This window comes from Solanum dulcamara, chromosome 7, assembly GCF_947179165.1.
Source record: "Solanum dulcamara chromosome 7, daSolDulc1.2, whole genome shotgun sequence".
NCBI classification, from domain to species: domain Eukaryota; kingdom Viridiplantae; phylum Streptophyta; class Magnoliopsida; order Solanales; family Solanaceae; genus Solanum; species Solanum dulcamara.
Window position 1 is genome coordinate 618,319 of NC_077243.1, and position 15,357 is coordinate 633,675.

Consider the following 15,357-nt stretch of genomic DNA (forward strand, 5'->3'; position numbering starts at 1 on the left):
AATATTTATTTATTTTTAACTATCTTGTGCTAACTAATTTAGTTTTAAATATTTGTTTTACTATCTTGTAATAACTAAGAATTAATTTAGTTATACGTATAACTAAATTTTTTTTGTTATTTTATTTATACGTATTGTAAAAAAATCACTATTATTTAACAGTAACGAAAAATCAAGTCAAGAACTAAAAAAAATCTACTCTTTTTTTCTGTTTAACCGGATAAAAAAAATTATATCCTTGTTTATCAATGTAGCTTTAGAAAAAAAATTGGACGGGGAGGGGGAGGGAGGGGGGTGGTGGTCTTGAAGAGGTATATTATTTTTGGCTTAGATAAATTATGAAATTATTTTAGTGGGGGTGAGATTTTTATTTCATCCAATAAGAAAATGACACATGCTAAATACTTTTAAAAAATAAAAAATAAAAAGAAGGTTGTTAGTTTCAAGGGTTATAGTTAGCCAAAAAGGTGGATGAAAGGGTAATTTTAGATCAAAAAGATGAGTAGAAATGTATTTTTAGACCAAAAGATGGATGAAGAATATTTTTTAAATCTTTTCCTATAATTTAGGGATATTTTTGACCCTTTTCCGTTGTTCGAATTTCTCATCATTTTCATTGTCTTAGAATAACTAACCCAACGACTATTATTCCATCCTTTGATAGAAATAATATATCCCCATATTAATTATTAATCTCGATATAATTTCTAGGGATGAAACAATACAATTTTTTTTATTATAGAACAAGCTATAATTGTCCAGCATCAGGGGTAGAGCCACCTTGTGGACGGGGAGAGAGGAGAGTCACCCGAACCCTTTTCGACGGAAAATTATATTATTAATACATGATTAAAATAATTTTATTATGTATATATAGTAAATGTCGAACCCCTTCGTTAATGAATAACAATATCGTCGAAAATAAAAATTACATAACAAGTTTGACTAATATTCATTCACAATGTATATTTTTTTATCAGGTTATATTTATTTGATAGAGTTTAAATTTTTTGCACCGTCAATGTATAACTTTTTTACACCATCAGATAACATTAACAAGCTATAACAGGTAACCAATTTTTTTCTAATTATTTTCTTTTTCCAAAATTAAAACACTCAATTCTTTTTATTCTCTTCCCTAGTTTCTCTCCCTTGAAACCCTCCGTATTCATAATTCCTCAAATATGATAATCCATTTTCTCTCCTTGACTTTTCCAAACCCACGTGTCTACAGTTCCTTCTCTATCTATAAATTGTTCATTGCATATGTATTTATCAGAAACTTTTTTTGAAAGAATGATTTATATTTAAAATTTTTCGATTATTGAAAATAATGTTTGTTGATACAAGAATTTTCTCATAAAAATTTTCGAATGAGAGTATTGATTGGTAATATTCTTGCCGTAAACAATTCAATTCATATGGAATTATAGCAATTCATAATGAACATCAATATTTTTTTTCAAAAGTTGAATATTTGAGATAATAAAGAATTATTATTTTAAAATTTATAATGTTTGATGTTGAAGAATTACCTCAGTAGTCAATTTACCATGATGTTGGGAAATAATAATAATAATAATACTACTTTAAAATTCAATAGTGAAAAAATTGGATTGAAAAACTACTTTACTAAGATGAAATTATGAAAAAACGTAAATAAATAAATAAATTAAAACTATGAAAAACGTAAACTGCATCGGAAAAGGAAAGAATTTTGATACTTAAAAGTTAAAACTAGGATTAAATTTTCCTTTAATATGTTTTGGTCATAATTTATAATTACATGAAAAATCAAACTAACCTTTAAAAATACCTGATAATGTAAGAAGTCTAGTACATTGACAATGTACATAATTTAAATTCTATTTGATATACCACGTAATATATCTTATTTTTAAATTATAAATTCCAATTTTTACAGAGTGTTACATGTACACATTAATCTGATAAATTATTTATAGGCCCCTCTTTCAACGACAAATAATTCCGAGATAACGTAAAGGACTATGATGGCTTCTACAAAAGCCACAAAAGAATAATAAAATGCTTCAATAAAATTGTAGTAATATTAACAGAGTTAATTAGTGCATTAGCTCATAGAACTGATTTTTTACATTTGACGTCCTTTTTTTCGTAGAAATTAAATGATGAACAAGTGTGGGACTATCAACTTTGAGATAACAACTATAAAAGGAAACTTCACAATTTATTAGTTTAATGAAGCATACAAATTCAATTGAAACATAAAAGAAAAAAACACACTAGTGTGATAATACGTCTTAATCTCACTTTATTGGGAATAATCAACCGAAACTAGTCACAAAATTGTGATTTCCTAAAGTGCTATTTTCATTAATCATTCGGTATCGTAAATTCATCCGATCCTATTAATTTGAATTCGTTCGTACAATCTCACTAAGAAATAAAACACTTCTTACTGAGAAATTCCTCTTCCGAAGGCTCGAACCCAATTTCTCAAATACTCTTAAATTAACAAAGACATTCTTTGTTATTAGTAGTTGTAGAAAAAGGTATAAATAGTCTTCTTTCTTATTTATTAGAATATTTTTACATTTTTTCATGTTAAATTAATTAAATAATTTGAAAAATATTTTTCTCTAGAAAAATAAAATTTTGGTTGAAAAACTTTCACAATGAATGTAGAAAAACAAGTTACTGTTTATGAATGACATTCAACATTCATTGTATTCTCCTCACCTTTTAACACACCTCATTTTCACCTACATTCATTGTATTCTCTTTGCCTTTTAACACACCTTATTTTCACCTACACCACCTTTCATAGTATTTATCTAAATTACATACAAATTCTTTTAGAAAAATATCTCTTACTTAAAATAAAAAATTACTTATTTTCCTAAATTTTTTTTTCACGAAACACATTTTTTTTTTTTTTACCTAACACACCCACAGTCTTGTTTGTTATTTTAGTTTTCATGAAAATTGAGACAAAACATACCTTATCGCATCGAGAGGATGTGAGAGCCACCAACAAATCAATCAAATAGGAAAATAAAAAATGTAATCAACCGTCCAAATGACTTTATAAGCCCCTAAATATATACCAACATTAATAGAAGTTTGAAGATAATGCTAAAAGGTCCCACTCCCCCCTTGAAACCTTAAATAGATAATGCATCGTGACAAAACACCCAATGTTAGTTTCCCATTTAATTATATCATCCTCTTTAGCTTACAAACAAAAAACCAAGGATTAACATCAAATCATTTGAATACTTTAGTATTAATACAAGGCCTTAATTAGTTTGGTATAATTTATTAAATACTGTATAGAACAGCATTTCATTTATAATTTCTTCTTCTCTTCCTTCTTCCTTCATTATTTTTTTTCCTTACTAATTATGGCTGTGAGACACTCTCTTTTTGCTTCTTCTACTCATCTAATATGGAAATCATGTTCCACCAAAAGGGAAAATCCTGCACAAAGAGTAGTGTTGGTGTACTCATGTGCAAGTGATCAAAATATTTCAATCAAAGCTACTGCTCTTCAGATCAGATCAACTTCAACCCAAAAACTTAAGGTTTTTTTTTCATGTCATCTTGAATCCCCTTGGTCAAAAAGTAATACTATACATAAAAATTGGTGAAAATCGCCTTGCCAGTTAAGTGTACCACTACAATTGCTTACTAATAAAAATTTCTTTTCACTATTGATATGATAGGTATTTGAAGATGAGTCAACGGGAATAGTTTGTTATAGAGATGAGAATGGAGAGATCACTTGTGAAGGATATGATGAAGGTCCTCGTTACTGCCAAAAATTCCACAGATTTTCTTCTAATTCAAGGTACGTACGTAACCATAATAATAATTAAGTGTTCATATGGAAATAGACAAGCGACTTATTATTACTTCATTTCTATATGCAGAGATGAAGAAATCAAAGAGCTCCTCCAAAGATGCTGGTTTCATGTAACTGATTGAGTTCAGTTAGGATCTCACCACTTTCAGACTACTGACAAATAACACAACAAAACAGGGATTGCTTGTTTCAGTGTTCTACCTACCTTGTTCTGTAGTGTTCAGTAGTATGCTTAAAGGGTCTTCCTTTTCATGCTCCAAATGTAATTAATTTTCCCATTTCAACACATTGTTTGTTTCTGCTTCAATCACTTTTACTGGGTTGGGTCAGATGTATAAGCTTCAGTTGTGAATTGAAGTATGAGACATGTAGATGCACTACAATTACGTCTTCAACCATCTGAACCATAAGTCTAGCCTCTGAAAAACTTAATTCCATTACCTCTGTTTTCCGTTAATGATTATAGAGAGAATATGGAAGGAAAAGAAGTAGCTCGATAGACAATCTAAACTGCTCCAAAAAATCATGCATTCTATAAAATTGACATAGATCCTTTGGAACTCATTTATGCCTTGAATTTTACACCCAAAAAAGGATAAATAAACTAATGAAACCAAAGAAATGTACAAAAATATTTCCACGGAGGGGCACCTGAATTCTAAGCAGCAGAGACTTTCAACCAAATACGAGCCTCACAGTTTTGTGACAAGAAATCAAGTGTTCTCCCATTTAGGGAGAACGCAACTGGAACACAGTTCCAAAAGAATGGGAATCGAAAATACAGGACATGTATGAACCCGGGATAACCAATGCAACAATGTGCTCAATATACAGACACACAGATTTACAAAATCACTAGGCAGATCATCCACCTTGCATGTTCTCGTCGCATAAATTAGTCTGAGATTTACTGGGAACAACAGATGATGGTGACCACTGATCAGGGACCATCAGAAAATAGGTGGTCATAGCCTTCCGGAACCTCTTTTTGTACTGCTTAGGTGAGATAATAGTCGGCGGCGCATTTTTGGGTCCACCAAGGATACCAGAGGCCTTAACCCAAGTCTCCAGATGCTTATCCCACGTATATTGTCTCATGAAGTCAATAATCCCAAGAACAAGCTCATTCTTCTCTTCATCAACCCCAACTAATAGCGAGTAATCCATCACATCAACTAACTGCAAGGATAATTTATTCAGTTAGTCAAGAACCTTACTAACCCTGACCACAGAAAGAATTTGTTAGAAAGTAAAGTATACACTTATATGCTAATTATAAGAAAATGTAACATATACAATAGCATAATGGTCTTCAGTTAGATTTCAATGAAGTCTCTATTCTAGAGAAAAGCAAAGTAAAATAGGAAAGGAACAAACTTTCTTGCATGTCTTTATTTGAAATGAAAGGATAATTGACACTTTCCCCCAGGATATGCATTTTTTTTGGATTGACTTGCTATGTAGGATACTGATTTTAGTAAAATAGATTTTAACCACTTTCTCACCCCTTTGCTCCTATCAAACACACAATAAAAACAGTGGACAATTTTAATATTATAGCTCTTTCCTTTCCATTCTTGGCACCCAAACTGTGGTTTAGGTAGGGCGAAGATGAAGGGCTTTGGGAAAGGCAAGCATCTGAATCCCTATCTGGAGGGGAAGTGAAGGTTAAAGTGACCATCCCCAATTTAATCTTTCTGCACAATGGAAGAATTCGGTGGAGGGACTGAACCCAAATCTCCTCTCTATTCCCGTCATAATATAATCTATTTTTACTTATTTAGTTTTGGGTGTGGAATTGGGTGGAATGGAATGATAAGGTTCGTTCAGTCTAAACACCCCCCAGATTCTGCTGGACCATCATCACTTGATGAACTCTTAATGGTTAACAAAGGTGCTTTTCCCCCTCTCTCTTCCACACAATAGGTGCACAGTAGTCAACAGTAAATTCATTAACTGTAAGCACACAAACTTACAGCAAGAAAAGCAGTGTCATTCCATACAGCTCGCTCCAAAAGTCTTTTTGCTTTGTTTCCAACAAAAATAGGTGAAGTTGGCATTGATTCAATCAAGTTCTGATCCAGCAAGACTTTGTTGCTTCCACTGGAATCAGGATTGTAACGAGACCTCGCAGAACCTTTCAGGTCATAAAGCCTCGCCAGGTTCCTCCCAAATAGAAGGTTCTCCATAACTAGCACATCCATTTTAGATTCCTTTCCTCCTTTAAGATGCTTTGCCGACACCTTCACAGAAACCAAAAGAAATAAATACTCTAAACGGACTGATAATAAAATCATACAATATGTGTGCGCTATGACTAGCTAGAATACACAGAAAGGAAATAATGAAGAACTTGTTATATTGGTAACTACTTGAAAATACTGCAGCAACAAATATGCACCCCATGCTTTGTGGTTCATTAACCTAGAAGGTCATGCTTTTAATCAGTATCACCTTAATGGTGATAATATCATCTGGCTTTAGAGTTAGAAGACCATAAAGAAAGTAAATACTAATCTCACAAACCATTAATCAAGAATCCATAATATCAATCCTGTTTCCCGAGAGCGTAACTAATCTTTGCCTCATAATTAACAGCAATCAGGTCATAATTTGTGTTGCGAGTCTAGTCACAGAGACCATTATAAATCTAAATCAGCAATTTGAGAAGCTGAAGTAGTCAACTTATTATAAATACCTGATAGATCCCCAGAATTTTTGCCAAACAAGTTGGACTCCCCGTGATTATTGAGTCAGAAAGATATTTAAAATATGCAGGAGCAAATTTCATAAATGATTCCAGCTCTGTCTTTGTCACTTGCTTGATAATAAATCGATCATCCAAGGTTTTAGCAAAGAAAACGTTGCTTTTGCCTCCTTGGGCCCCCCACTTCTTACAGCGGCTAAGAGATCTTATGAAATCCATCTCCGAAGGACAACATATCCGCCGCAAGGCTTCAAAGCGCTTTGCATAATAACAAGTCACTGAGTACTTCACTTTCCCCAGCGATCCATCATCTCCAAAAGAAACTCTGGCGTGCAGTGTCTTTGTGTATGAGAGTGGATCCAAATCAAAAGAGCTGCGAGAAACGGGCAAGGACAAGAAACTCTCATCCATAGATCCAAGACTTCTGTAGGATTCTAAATCCATTTCATCAATTGATTGAGAGGAGTGCAGATTACTGGAATCCAGTGAAAAGAATGAAAAGTTAGAGTCCGAAATAGCATCCTTAGATTTCTCAAGCTCATCAGATAGTTGGGCATGATAATCAGGAGACACTAGTGCATAAGATATAATACTAGTGGGCTCATCATCATACACTGGTATAACAGTATCATTAACCCCAACAGGTAGGAGCCATCTTGCTCCACTTTGGGCATCTGACTCCCGAAATGATGAAATGTATACTGGATTATATCCGCAAAGTGGATCCAGTTTCTGAGCACTTGGTAAAAAGTTTTTGTTCAGCGTCCGATAGAAGCTAATAAAAGGCATACCTAACCAGCTCCCAGCGTCTTCCATGTTTTCGGAGCCTTTAGAGGCTAATAGAGAAGGAGATTGAGACACCGCAGTCCCATTCTGTTCCTCCCCACCATGGTCTTCGGTATACACTTTTTCTGCCATTCCAGTGGTCAACGTATTCACCAGAAGTGGTTCAGAAGATTTACAGGTACCACCCTTCATCACTCCAACACTGGAGGTTGTTTCACCAGTCCAAGCTGCCTCAAGAGTATCTGACAAACTCTCCATGTTTGGGAACTGCCCATAGGATAGTGCTCTTCGCCCCTGTAATATGGATTCTTCTGGATGTGATCTGCAGAAACTTTTTGTTGCAACAGGAAGACCAGGTGTTTTTTCGATTGCACAATCAGCATCAAAATCAACTACAGAATCTTGATGAACAGCATCCACATGACTGTTTTGGCCAACACTTCTTCCTTCATCCCCATTTTCACCAGCTTTTAAAATTGCAGAAACAGATTCAGAGCTCTTAGGACATTTGCTGGGATCAGCACAATTATCCAGATCAGTGGACTTATCAATACAAACTAATGGTTTCTCAGGTTCCAAAGAGGTGACATCTCCATTAATCCAATGATTTTTGTCATCCATACTGGCGGCATATACTAGACGGTGGTCCCAAACATAGGATTGAAAAAGGAGCTGTCTTCTCAATCGATTGATCTCCAAAATATCAACAGACTGCCCCTTTTTCACTTCCTTCATCAGAATTCTCTGGAGAGATTCCTGCTAATATCAAAACCCGATTAGAAATATCCTCTAAGATCAGGACACACATGCTAAGCTCAACAATCCAAATGGTTAACAAAGAAAGCAAGCAATACAGTATCTGATGCATCAGAAAGTGTCGGTAGACAGATAGAAACACAGACAGTAGAGAAGATAATTTCACCACAATTTGTATTCCGGTGGAGCTACACCTAGTTAAGGGTGGTCAGATGAACAACCTTCATCGGAAAATTTTTGCGAGTATAAAAAAAAAAAAGGGCAGCCCGGTGCACTAAGGCTCCCGCTATGCGCAGGGTCCGGGGAAGGGCCCGACCACAAGGGTCTATGGTATTTTTGCGAGTATGTATGTTAAATATTGATATTGTCGGATATATACTAATTGTTGAACACCCTTGACATAGTAAATTCTCCTAGAAGGCTTGGGTTCAAGCCTTGACGGGGGCGTTTTATTTAAATTTTTTAGTTCTGTTTTGTCCTAAAGTATGAACACCCTTTAGACCATAAGATTAAAAGACATTTTGGTACAACACCCTTGACGAAAATCCTGGCACCGCCACTGCCAAGCATGACAAGGTTATAAACACATAATCAAACTGACATAGGGAATTATATAGAGACCTATTTGCCAGAGAGGTTACTGATCACTCAGGCAAAAACAAGTGGAGCACTAAAGTGTAATTATAGTAGTCAACATACAACAAAAACAGAGAGGTAGTGCTAGGGAGAGAGTAATTAATAGTCTGCAGGACCATGTAGGTTAAACAGTGGTCAATTAGTGATCACTGAACCCTACTCACAAGTCCAATTCGTTGACTCATACCTCAAATTCTTGTTTCTCCTTCTGAAACATCCCTTCCAAATCAGAAATCTGACGTCTTGCTTCAAGTACATTAATGCTGCTGTTAGGCTGTCCCCCCGATCTCTTCTCTATCAAAAGCCGAATTGCATTCAAAACCTCAGCGAACAAATGTTCAGCTCGGAAAATGACCTGCTTATATTACAACAGCAAATCAGTAAAGGGAGAGATCAGATGCCAGCTACTCAAAATCCAAGCACATTCTTCGCACCTCATTCACTTCATGTTGTATCCATTCCTGATTCTCATAGTTGAAATCCAGTTTTGAGGGAGGAAGGTATACTGAGTGAACATCAATGGATGCATAGCGAAAGCAAGCAACCATCTTCCCGAAGCTGGATAAGTTCAAAAATGAGTATTGCAAATATACTCAACACGTCAATGTTTTCCAGTAAGATATATTATCATCATAGCATAGTCAAACATTATTTGACCATTAACACTAGAAAATCATGCCAACATATTAAATATCATGCACGACCAAGAAGGAGAAAGCATTTCATTCTACCAAGAGAGTAAGAACATACCCGTAAAACCGAAGACAATCTCTATGTAAAGAATGACCACAGCTTGCCACCCTACTTGCAGCTGCATGGTTTGAAAAGCTAAGTTCTAGAAACTTCCCAAGGGACAAGCCCCAAGCAGCATCAGACATCACTACTCTCCGAGTTGCTGGAGGAAAGCCCTGATTATCGCGTGGACATTTAAGGCATCTGCGCCACATCCATATTTTTCCTTCCTTTTCACCTGGCAAGAGAATTTCCAGCAGCTTCTTAACAGAAATAGTTAGAGTACCCTGTCGGTGAGTGTAACACTGAACATGAGCTTCTGAAGGCATCTCACATGAACGGCACCTGTAACTCTGAGAATACAAATTGAAGAGAAAAAAAAAAGTGAAGATCCTTTCAGTCACCTTAAGCATATCGGTAATGTTTCTAGCATAAAGAAAGGGAGGGAGAGATTACTTGATCAAACAAATGGTCTCGTAGAAAACGACCCAATGGCTTATCGAAGTTCCCATAGTATTTAATCCGAAAGAGATGAGACCTTTCACAGACAGTTCCCTTCCAAACACATCGGGACGACAAGGAAACCAAAATGCTTTGATTTTCGGATGGAGATGGAGGGACTTCCTCCTTCGAAGAAGTCAATTCATCAGGGGTGTCTTTCCCATCTAGTTGGAAATGACTTTGGTTCACATCCATAGCGTTGCAATCATTTTGAATACTCTGTGACAACATGTCTTGATCAACCTCCTGTGAAGGACCAAAACTAGTAGAAAGGAACTTGAATCCATTGGCATCTTGGACATTATTGGCTACTGATGCCTTTGCCCCAGAGCACTTCATCATATCCATAATACCTTTGTCAGATTCATGATCCAGACAGGGCTTGCAGAAGGAAGACATGGTGTTTTTAGCAGCACACCAGCAAGGAGACTCTGACACACCCATCTTCTGAGCACAAATGCTGACAGCCTTGACCAGGTCGGTTGGCGGAGCACTCATTGACCTTTGTGGCTCACCCCCAGATAGGCGCCCTTGAGTTTTTTCACCGGCAGGAATCGTAAAACCAGGTATAGTTGAGATGGATCTGTCGATTGTTGATGGTTTATCGGGAAGTGCCACAGTTATCGGAGAATTCAAAGGAAGTTCAGGAAGAGAGGCTCCTTCATCAGCAAGAAAGGATGTTTCCAAAGCCAAATGATAAGCCGCGAAAATAGAATATTGAACCACACGCTTCACTTTCTTCAATTCATCCCTATTTGCACCACGGAGTAGTATCTGAGACAACCCATGCAAAGAGAGCCAATTAAATATTTCAATATCCAGAGAATACCGCAAAGATTTTTGGTGAAAGGAACTTGGTCTTTTTCAAAAAGTAGGTTTCAGATAACTATTTAGATCATAGCTAGTCAAAGATAGTTATCTACATCTTATTCTTCTTGTATTTATAATAAACTTACGGTGCATCCCAATGGCTTTGGACAGCCTTCAAAGTACATCAGTGTCTTTACCAGCTTCTTTCCAATCTCTCCAGCTGTACCATGTTCTTCCATAAACTTCTCAACATGAAACATGTCACAGCATCCCATCTTTTGAGATGAGAGATGATCTACTGAATGGACAATTTGACCACCAGTGCAGCGAGCTATACGCTCCAAGACTGGCTTTTTGATGTTTAAGACAAGTGATATGTCTTTTTCCAAGAGGTACTCCTGTGCATAGCGAGAAACAGATTTTTCCACCAGAAGGACATCTGGATTGTGTGCATCAATTTTGGCAACAGCCATCTTCAGATGATCCATTTCCTGAATAGCAATAAATATTTATAAGCACCAGAGCTTAACATTATCATACAAGTTTTGGAAGAAAAGGTAAAATTATCAAAACCTGCTGCAACAATGTAGCGAAACTTGATAAGTGGTTAGAGATGCGCTGGTACTCAAGAGCACCTTCGAGGATCACTATCCGCGCTTTCTCTATTTTTGATGTCATTCGCCGATGAGCTACATTTTTCTTGCAGACAACTCCTTTCACCACAGCACTATTTAAGGGAACGAGTTCAGTTGAGAGAAGATATGTCTAAAAATGTACACAATAGCAAAAGGAGGTGAAGAAGGGCAGATAAAACATAAGAAGAAGAAGCAAGAACATAATCACGAGAAATTAAAGCGGCCCAATTATGCCACACCTGTTATAACTAGCACAATAAGACAAGTTAATCATAGGAAAAAAGCAAATCCGATTCTGAACACCTTTTTACTCATTGTAATGCTACGACCACTTTACCAAATATTAGTCGAGGGCAAACAATTGAAAGTTTTAGAGGGGGGGAGGGAAGCAAAGTGTCTCACCAGACACAAATGACTCACACGTAAAGAGGGAGGGAGGGAGGGAGGGGGAAGACAGACAGATAGTGGGAGATTGTGCATGCAGATACATGACCCATAATAATGCTCCAATTCTCAATTTCAGAAGTTGTGTTGCTACTAATCCAAACTCCATGCAATATAAGAGGCAAGAATAGAACAAAGAGCTGAGCAACATAGTGCACCAAAATGAAAAATTTTATTTTGTTCACCTGTCACTGCGACGCCCAGATGCAATGCACTTCACCTTTACATATCCCCCAGGGTCCATTCCCCCACCTTTGCTTGTGTCTGGCTTCAAAAGTGTTGCAGCTTCCCACGATAGGGACGTAACTATCTCCAACCAACTCTCTTTGTCGTCTTCCTCACCAATGACAAGTTTTTCAACCTGCATAAGCTGAGATACTAAAGCCCTGAAGTGGCCATCAACAACATTCTTGACTACCTTCTTCTGCTCCTCATTTGACCTGTCCCTACCTCTATACTCACCACTTCCAAAACTGCTTGATGCATGTAAATATCCCCACTCTCCTGCAGCATCTCCATCATCATCATCATCAAACAGCATTCCTTCCCGTTCATCTTCTTCGTCTTCTGGTTCAGGTGGGAGCCACAGAATTCCACTGCTTTCAAAATCCACAGGTTCCAGATTAGCTTCTTGCGCAGCATATAGGGATGATGAAGCTTCAGATTCATCACTAATATCCTGTTTTACAATCTGCTGCACTTCTTCAGAAGCTTGGGGATCAACATTATTCTGCGAGGTCAAGCTGCTCACACTTTTTTCATCAGTAGCTTCCCCATTAGGATGAACTTTATGTGATACATAGTCCTTATCAATGTCATCATCGTCAACATAACTAAAGTATCCATTAGTCTGAGAATAATGTTTTCCTTGGGAATCTAACTGGTAAACACCATACTCATCATCTTCATCATAACTCCTGATTTCAGAATATAACAAGAAACAGTTAACTAAAGTGAAATACATGTGCGACCACAAGTAGAAAGAAGGGCAGTCAAATAAAGCAAATCAAACTTTACAAGTTAAAACAAACTACACTATGAAAGTGAATTTACAAAAGCAACGAGGAAAAAAGTGGAGCTAGATTTCCTATTTTCATATCTGGGCTCATGAGCTCAGACGAATTGAGAAACGAAAGAAATAACTATGGAAGTGAAAACAGATTAATTCTCCTTTCTCTATTTAGCTTATTATTTATTAGGGTCAATGGATATTGGTCAGGTACTATCGCTGGATAATTATCTTGCAAGTAGCATGTAAGAATAGCATCAGATTTTCTCTGACTAGTCACTGCTTGGCCATAGCTGGCCTTGGGTAAACCAAGGCTTGCAATGACAACATATGTACCAACATAAAGGCCTTGACCAGGCAGCAAATATCAGCATTGCATATATAATATTGCTTCTGATATTCGTTGTTAAAGAATTTCCATTATGGGTTTAACTAATGCCACTTTTGGCATACAGAAAAATTGTAGAATCAAACCTGATATAGAGGGCAAAGCCTGAGGGTGATCACAAATATCTCAAGTAAGGCCAATCTACCTCATTCACTATCTAGTAAAAAAGATGCCTAAACCGTTGAGGGAACCTACCTTTTAACATTTGAAAACAGAGAAATGACAAATGTTGCAACTTCCCAAGGTGAAAAATCAGTAAAGATGTGAAGAAAAGTACCTAGTAGTGCAAAATGAAAATTGGTTTGTCAACGGATCACGGACCCCTGTATCAGCAGGATCAGTGCTTCCTCTTGCTGTAGCAACACTATTTTGCCTGACCAAAGAAGATTCCATTACTGCTGATTGGCGCGGACTAAGTACAGAAGAGCGTGTCACTGAAGTAATGGAACTGCTACTACTGCCACCAGTTCCACTAGATTTTAGGCTGATAAAACTAGCCGCAGAAAGGAAAGTATTGAAATCCAAGTTAGAGACCTGAATAGCGTGATTAAAACCTTGCTGCCATTGCTTGAAACAGAAATGACAGACCCTGACCTTTTCACACTGCTCTTGTAGTAACCTTGGTTCGCGAGGTGGTACAGGAATAGAGTTAGATGTGCACTTGGCACAGAAAACACGTCCACAAAGTCGACAATGATGCCTCCGGTTAAACAATGTGAACAAAGAATCACACTCATAACACACCCTACAGCTCTGGTCGGGCATCCAAAAATCCCTGGACAAGTCAGCAGAGGAATCCCGCTGAGGGATCCACGATTTCAGCAACCCAAAAAGATCAAGGGATGGGCTATCCATCAACAAATGAGACCTTCTGTGCCTCTCATTGCTATAATCTCATTCAGTTACGACCCTCATATTCAATTCCTTAAACCAAAATTTCCCTTAAGAAAATGTATCTGATCCAAACAACAGTATAAAACCCTTAACAAGTTGACCACACAAAATCTTCACTGATTACAGAAAAACCCTTGTTGCCTCAACAATCAATAGCAGGCTGCAACTCAAAATACTTAAACGCAGATCGGAATTCTCGGAACGAAATCACAAATCACCAGTTCACAGCTTGATCAAGTACGCATCATTCAAACAGAATCCCTAAGCCTAAAAATGAGTATCCACCCAAAACAATCCAAATAAGGAATTTATGTCAACTCAACAAGAAAGATTTTAGATAAAGCAAACCTCTTTATATAGCGCAGCCACTATATATGATGAACACGCTATTGTCGATAAAACCCCGACTGTCCTCAAATCACTCCAACGCGGAATCCATAAAAGCCTCAATCAATTAAAAATAATTCGCTCCTGAAATTGAAACATGAATAAAAAAAAAATATTTAATGCTTCGCCAACAAAATAACATCACAATAAATAGCGCTATCACTTTATTATTTAAATAAATTAACAAAAAAATTTACAGAACTGAGTTAACTGAATAATACAGCCGCCATGAGTTCACCTTTTCACGCCAATCAATCAAAATTAGCAGAAACAGATGAAGACAAAAATCACACAACTTCTGCGCTATGGTTTATGCTATTGGAGGATTGTGTGTAACGCAGCACAAAACTATGTTATCAAAGTTGCCAATGAGAAAAAATACTCATATTTATACTACAACAGTCGAATCATCTTTTTAGTTTTTTGTTTTTTTTTCTTTTCACTTTTTCGCTTGACTTTTTCCTAGAAACTGGAGTAATTAATCTTTTCCGAAACAGAAAAGAGAGAAAATATAGTAATCTTTTGGCTGAAAAAAGGTCAAACTTTACTCAAGTATCTTCTTCTTCCTTTTTAATCTCTTCGTCTCAAATCTAGGAGTAAACCAAAATTTATTTTAATTGAATTTTTTTAATTATTATAATTTAATATATTTTTAAATAAAATTGAAAACTTTTGTTTTGCACGAAAAGAGGGAGTAACTTTTTGTATCGTGAAGTATGGACTAAGACTTACGCGTAGTGACTAGTGAGAACGGAAATAATTGGTGGACAAAAAATATACAACTGGAGCTCTGTCCATGTTGAAAATTTTTAGTGGTTCATTTAG

The 15,357-nt window shown here is 36.4% G+C and overlaps 2 protein-coding genes across 3 annotated transcripts; one reads left to right on the plus strand and one right to left on the minus strand.

Annotated features, from left to right (window-relative positions):
• The first annotated feature begins 3,057 nt into the window (after positions 1 to 3,057).
• LOC129895979 (uncharacterized) lies at positions 3,058 to 4,251 on the plus strand. The gene is made up of 3 exons (XM_055971781.1): positions 3,058 to 3,566; positions 3,708 to 3,832; positions 3,915 to 4,251. Exons 1-3 carry the CDS (start codon positions 3,387 to 3,389, stop codon positions 3,967 to 3,969), a joined length of 360 nt encoding a protein of 119 aa, XP_055827756.1. The 5' UTR covers positions 3,058 to 3,386; the 3' UTR covers positions 3,970 to 4,251.
• A 107-nt stretch (positions 4,252 to 4,358) lies between these two features.
• LOC129895967 (1-phosphatidylinositol-3-phosphate 5-kinase FAB1B-like) lies at positions 4,359 to 15,059 on the minus strand. 2 transcript variants are annotated; one of them, XM_055971763.1, is made up of 13 exons: positions 14,771 to 15,059; positions 14,494 to 14,616; positions 13,529 to 14,412; positions 12,040 to 12,771; positions 11,349 to 11,502; positions 10,922 to 11,266; positions 9,921 to 10,739; positions 9,483 to 9,817; positions 9,167 to 9,290; positions 8,920 to 9,087; positions 6,546 to 8,099; positions 5,824 to 6,090; positions 4,359 to 5,026 (listed from the first exon to the last, which is right to left on the minus strand). In XM_055971763.1, exons 3-13 carry the CDS (start codon positions 14,104 to 14,106, stop codon positions 4,712 to 4,714), a joined length of 5,391 nt encoding a protein of 1,796 aa, XP_055827738.1. In that variant the 5' UTR covers positions 14,107 to 14,412; positions 14,494 to 14,616; positions 14,771 to 15,059; the 3' UTR covers positions 4,359 to 4,711. The 2 variants fall into 2 exon arrangements, with proteins under 2 accessions (XP_055827738.1, XP_055827740.1); XM_055971765.1 differs by having other exon boundaries at positions 6,546 to 8,096; positions 13,529 to 14,616; positions 14,771 to 15,056.
• Positions 15,060 to 15,357: the final 298 nt, after the last annotated feature.

Bases quoted from the DNA above. Each gene is read 5' to 3' on its own strand.
- LOC129895979 (XM_055971781.1), top strand. From the start codon at position 3,387: ATGGCTGTGAGACACTCTCTTTTTGCTTCTTCTACTCATCTAATATGG. The intron at 3,567-3,707 runs GTTTTTTTTTCA...TTGATATGATAG, and splicing joins CTTCAACCCAAAAACTTAAG to GTATTTGAAGATGAGTCAAC. The intron at 3,833-3,914 runs GTACGTACGTAA...TTCTATATGCAG, and splicing joins AGATTTTCTTCTAATTCAAG to AGATGAAGAAATCAAAGAGC.
- LOC129895967 (XM_055971763.1), bottom strand. From the start codon at position 14,106: ATGGATAGCCCATCCCTTGATCTTTTTGGGTTGCTGAAATCGTGGATC. The intron at 9,818-9,920 runs GTAATCTCTCCC...TTGTATTCTCAG, and splicing joins GAGACCATTTGTTTGATCAA to AGTTACAGGTGCCGTTCATG. The intron at 6,091-6,545 runs GTATTTATAATA...GTTTCTGTGAAG, and splicing joins AAATTCTGGGGATCTATCAG to GTGTCGGCAAAGCATCTTAA.